Source organism: Cucumis melo, chromosome 2, assembly GCF_025177605.1.
Source record: "Cucumis melo cultivar AY chromosome 2, USDA_Cmelo_AY_1.0, whole genome shotgun sequence".
NCBI lineage: Eukaryota > Viridiplantae > Streptophyta > Magnoliopsida > Cucurbitales > Cucurbitaceae > Cucumis > Cucumis melo.
The window spans coordinates 21,538,598-21,544,480 of record NC_066858.1 but is presented as its reverse complement, the minus strand read 5'-3'; the positions used below and the strand labels follow the sequence as shown (position 1 = coordinate 21,544,480).

Here is a 5,883-nt window from a genome sequence, read left to right as displayed (position 1 = left end):
TATTTTTTGTGAACGCGGACGAATTTGATTCCAAGGGTGGCCGAACCTGGTTGCTGGTTGCTGTGAACGCGGACGAGCGGATGAGTTTCTTTAGAAGGAGAGAAATGCGGCCGAATTTGATTCCAAGGGTGGGCGAACAGAACGATTGGAGAAGATAAAAATGGTATCAGCGATAGAAATGGTGGCGTCGATGAAAATGGTGGCGTTAATCGGAGAAGAAATGGATGGGAATCGTTCGGAGAAGAAATGGATGGGAATCGTTCGGAGAAGACGAGAGGGAATGTCGAATGTGATTTCGTATAGCAGCAGACGGTCGAAAAGGTAAAGTAAGAGAGAGAAATGTTATTTTTTCCACAAAAAAAAATTATTAAAAAAAAAATTAAATGGACCTTTAATGTCGGTGGAAAACCGACATTAAAGTGTCTAAATTTATTCAAAAAATAAAAATATTAAAACTAAAATTTAAATGGACCTTTAATGTCGGTTTTCAAAATGGCGGACCTTTAATGTCGCTTTAAAACCGACATTAAAGCTTTGTCTTTAATGTCGGTGGAGAACCGACATTAAAGATCCGCTTTTTCAAAACCGACACCAATGGTCTTTTTTCATTTTTCCCAAGCGACATTAAAGGCTATATTTGTTCTAGTGAAAAAATATTAAACCTATACGTGTAAGTCCTAAAGAAAGAGCTGGTAAGTGAGAATGAGTTTAAGAATGACTAATCTGATTTAGGAGTAGTATATAAATAAGCTTTGTAAGCACAAAGGAAAAGTTAAAAAGAAGTGTCAAGCTTAAGTTTCATTAAAAGAAGGTTTGGTCGAGAAGAGCAAATTGTGAAATTAGGTGATAGGAAAGGAGTAATATGGGAAGGAAAGTGTTTAGTTTTGTGAGTGACTCTCTTACATAAATTATATCTATCTTGGTTTGTAGGAGAGTCACTCACAAAACTAAACACTTCCTTTCCTTCTATTCTCTTCCTATCGCCTAACTTTACAATTTCCTCTTCTTGCCCGAAAACCTTCTTTTGAGAAAACAAATACATGAAATTCTTACCACAAATATTAAACATTAATGTTATGAAACTTTTACCACAGTTCTATCGGGATATTTCTCCCTAATGCTTGCAACCTTTACTTAGTACAGTAGTAATGGGGAAAAAAAAGAAGAAGAGCATTTTGGTAACATGAGATAGAAGACTACAAAGATTGTGTTGCTTCAAGTAACCCTTGACGCCTTTTAAAACGACACTGGGAGATACCAAAATTTACCGCTTTTTATAACTAACTCACAATGCTCTATACTGCCCGTCAGGATATATCCTTTCGCCGACAATCTTTCTCCCAATGATGGTTTTGAGTATTGAAAAATACTTTCTTTCTTTCTTTCTTTTTTTGTAGTTGTAATTATAGGTAAATAAGTTGTAAATGTAAGTAAGCCAATCTAAAAATTTGAGTTAAAGAACCAAAATTGGACGAACTGATGGAGAGCATAGTTTTTTTTGTATGAGCGACTTACCAAAGGAAAGCAATGAATTCCAATTTACCATCTAAACCCATCATTTTTTTGTTAAATTATAAAAAACGTCGTGAACTTTACATTATCATTACGTGTAAAAGATCTTTTTTTAAAATACTTTTAAACTTTTAAAATTGTTGAACAGGAAATTTTGACCAATTAAATCACGTCACATCATCAGAGCAAAATTGAGATAATTATAATTTGATTAGAGTTGGGTAGTCAAGTTTTCTCATACCCAACCTAGTTCAAGGCCCTAAGAAAAATTGGGCCAAAGAAATAATGGACCTGAGCTTGCGCAAATAAGTGGGCCGAGTTCGAGCCCACCAAGCAAATGGATCCAAGCCCAAACCGATCGAGCAAATGGGTCCGAGCCCAAGCCTGTCAAGAAAACAGGTCCAAGCTGAAGCCCAACAAGCAGATGGGTCCAAGCCCAAACCCAACAAGCAGATGGGCCCATGCCTAAGCCCAACAAGCAAATGGGCCCAAGCCCACCTAAAGCCCATCGAGATTCTCTATAAATAGAGACCTTCTCATTCATCTTGGGAGGACCTTTGGTTGAAAAGAAGAATCGAAGCTCTAAAGAATTGAAGACAAAAACTTCTAAAGACTCTCAAGACGTGCAAGTTATCATCAACCTCGAAATCATCCTTCTGAAAGATCGAAGACATGGAAGATCAAACTTTCCTTGAATTCCAGAAGATTGAAGCTCGAATTGACTTGTAATTACAACATCTTGAAGATCGAAGGCCACGAAGTTCTAAATTTTACTTTTTGTATTCGAGAGAAAGAATCAAAGGAGTAAATATTAGAGATTGTATCCACAATACATAAATCAATACAAAGTTCGATTCCACGAATTAAATTTCGCCCGAAATCTCGTGTGAACAAAAATGAATTCAAATATATTTTTACAGATATTTTTTGATAGAAATTATTAGTGTTTTGTGCCAAAAATACCTTTGTACTTTCAAAAGTTTAAAAATAATCTCAAACTTTAAAAGAAGTTTTAAGAAAACAGTACAGTTAAATATAAACTTTTGATTTCATCTAACCTCTTATTATATATCTATTAATTTTTTTTCCTTTCCTTCTTCACTAACCTCTAACTTTTTTTTCCTCAAAATTAGTTAAAAATTAGTTAGCATATGTTTATTTAAGATAAGTAAATAAATAAAATTGCATATTTTAATTAAGATATATGAAAAGATAAATAAATAACGCACCAAATGATTTAAATAGAATATATATCTCTATTAATTTCACATTTTGTGGGTATGTTTTAATAGAATATTTAGGTTTTAAAAATGTGTGAAATTTCATGGAACTTTATGTCTTAATATAAAATTTTATTTATTTATTTAATTTGAGAAAATTGGTGTAAACTAAAACTTGAAAAATTAAGAAAATATTCGTATTTATGTATAGAAAATGAATATATCCATAGAAATTATTTTAGAATTGATTTTTTGTCAAACTTAAAAAAATTTCAAACAAATTGATTACCATTAGTAGGAATATTCATAATTTTTTTATAGTTATTTTTATAACATGAAACTAAAGATTCGTACCCAAACACTAATTATTGACGTATTTTGAATTTTTTTGAAACTTTTGGAAGTTTAAGAATATTTTTTAAACAAATCTTTAACGATTTCATAAAAAAAAACTAATTGTGGAAATATTTTTTGAAATTAAAGTGTGAAGATATTTTAAAAAGTTTTGAAACTTGTAAAAATTAAAGGAAAAATTGACATAAAATATAAAGTTTAGTAATATATTTTAAAATAGGGTTTGTTTTTGTGAAGAAAAATTGTGTATACGGGTGTGTGGAAAATGAAAATATAGTAATTTATGTATCATCAAATTTTTTCCTCTCTCTCACGGAATTCCTCTCCCTTATCCTTTTTTTTTTTTTTTTTTTTTTTTAATTTTTGTTCGTGATCTCCCTTCCCTCTTTTTCTCTATTTTTCTTTTTTTATTTTTTCTTCTCCCTCTACTCGCAAACCCCACAAAATGGCAGCCCGATCCACGCTCAGACCAACGGAAACCACAATGGCCGGCATCCGGATCAACCCAACCTCACCCCCCCTAATCTCAATGATCAAATTCTAAATAACTCCATACCTACGTCGGCACTCACACCACGACAACCTACACAATCCTTCTCATCAATTATATATCTTTCTAACCAAATCAATTTTCCTTTTTCTTTTTCTTTTTCTTTTTTTTTTCTTTTATGTGGCTTACAGCTTTCCACGTGGCGTCGTACTACTTTCCTGATTTCCTTCTCCCAACTAGTCAAGATACTTCATAGATGATAGATTTCCAAAACAAAACAAAGCAAATCCCCATTCCCCTCCTCAAACATATCTCTTCCAAGCACTTCTAAGCTTTCTTGGCGGGAGACAGGGCATGCTTCTCAATTAACACCCGCCCATGGGACTTGACGGTGCCACTGTTCTCAATGGTTTCCCCGGCAGACCCTGCCATTTCTGCAAGACTCACCCTGCCGCCGTCTATTGCCGACCTGACTCTGCTTTTCTCTGTGTCTCCTGCGACGCCAAAATTCACTGCGCCAACAAACTCGCCTCTCGCCACGAACGCGTCTGGATGTGCGAGGTTTGTGAACAAGCTCCTGCCGTGGTCATGTGCAAAGCTGATGCTGCGGCTCTTTGTGTCACTTGCGATGCCGAAATTCACTCTGCTAACCCACTGGCCAGCCGCCACGAGCGTGTCCCCGTCGAGCCTTTTTTCGACACGGCCGAATCAGTCGTTAAATCCTCTTCTGTTTTGAATTTTTTAGTCCCTAATGAAACTAATGTCTGCCTCGGTGCCCATTACCATGAGGAGGTGGAGGTTGCTTCCTGGCTTTTATCCAACTCGTCTTTCAACTCTAAGCTCGTCCACGGCCCTGAAATCAAACCCCTTGGAGGTGATCATTTGTTCTTCACCGAAATGGATTCTTTTATTGATTTTGAATATCCCAATTCAGTCAGCGATGATCACAACGATATTAACGACAGCGTCGTCCCTGTCCAGACGAAGCCACACCCAACGCCGGTTATTAACCATAGCCACTCCCCTGAAAATTGCTACGACATTGATTTTTGTAGATCCAAGCTCAATTCATTCGGATATCAACCTCAATCACTGAGCCACAGTGTAATTAAACTCAACCCCATATCAAAATCTAATGGGTTAAATTCTTGATCAATTAAACTAACTGAGTTGTGATTCTGTTAATTCCTTCAGGTTTCCTCTTCCTCCTTAGACGTGGGAGTTGTTCCACAAGCAAACTCAATGTCTGAGATATCGTACCCAATGGGTCAAACTGTTGATTCGGGGCTTCCGTTGTCAGGATCCGGAAACCAAGCGACACAATTGTGTGGAATAGATAGAGAAGCGAGAGTGTTGAGGTACAGAGAGAAGAGGAAGAACCGGAAATTCGAGAAGACAGTCCGATACGCATCAAGAAAAGCTTATGCAGAAACCCGACCAAGGATCAAAGGCCGTTTCGCGAAACGAACCGATATGGTATCAGAGGTTGATGAAATCTATGGCTCAGCAGCTTCACCTGTGTTCCTTACGGACGCTCAATACGGAATCGTACCAACGTTTTGACCATAACTTGGCTGAATTCCATAGATTAAAATTGTTATTATGCACCTTTAATAAATTAACGGTAGATTTATGTGTTGAATGATGTAAAAAAAATGAGTGTTGATGATGAAGAGGAAGAGTATGGATGTCTGGTTTACGCAATCACAAGTGGCTTTGTTTTCTCTCTTCACCCTCATTTCGTTGGAAATACAACTGATTTGCCCTTTTCTCTATCTTCCAAATCTTTTTCTTCATTCCTATTCGTCAATCCCCAGATTCAAACAGTTTTGATATTATATTATTGTATTCCTTTTTTTAATGAGATACATACATGAGTCCAATTTAACTTCAAAGTTTCAAATTGATATATTTAATTAAAATGATTCTTTGGTTGAATAATTGTGTTCTTGACTTAGAATATATAGTTTATAGGTGGCAAATGGGGATTGGTTATTGGTGGGTGAGACGGGTGCAATGAATTGAAAGCATCTTGGAATAAATAAATAAATAAATAAATAGGGAAATAGGAGTAATTAATAATAATAATAATAATAATAATAATAAAATTATATTAGATTTATGACACTTTCAAATTTAATGAGTAAATTTAAAATATTTCAAATACTAAAATAGATTTAAGAAATTTGAAGTTTAAGAAGTAATTAATTGAAGTTAAACTCAAAATTGAAAATAATGTAATATTCTAATACTTAGGTAGGTAGGTATAATTTACTAAATACCCAAACCAATGCATTTTTCTTCTAA

The 5,883-nt window shown here is 34.9% G+C and overlaps 1 protein-coding gene across 1 annotated transcript; it reads left to right on the top strand.

The window, feature by feature from the left end:
• The first annotated feature begins 3,502 nt into the window (after window positions 1-3,502).
• Window positions 3,503-5,351, top strand: LOC103494298 (zinc finger protein CONSTANS-LIKE 5). The gene is made up of 2 exons (XM_008455423.3): window positions 3,503-4,680; window positions 4,771-5,351. The coding sequence occupies exons 1-2, from the start codon at window positions 3,955-3,957 to the stop codon at window positions 5,137-5,139; spliced, it is 1,095 nt and encodes a 364-aa protein (XP_008453645.1). The 5' UTR covers window positions 3,503-3,954; the 3' UTR covers window positions 5,140-5,351.
• The last annotated feature ends 532 nt before the right edge of the window (window positions 5,352-5,883 follow it).

What these genes read in the sequence shown, in the direction of transcription:
- LOC103494298 (XM_008455423.3), top strand. Translation starts at nt 3,955, where the DNA reads ATGGGACTTGACGGTGCCACTGTTCTCAATGGTTTCCCCGGCAGACCC. An exon ending in CTCAATCACTGAGCCACAGT is followed by an intron (nt 4,681 to 4,770) that starts GTAATTAAACTC and finishes TAATTCCTTCAG; the next exon opens with GTTTCCTCTTCCTCCTTAGA.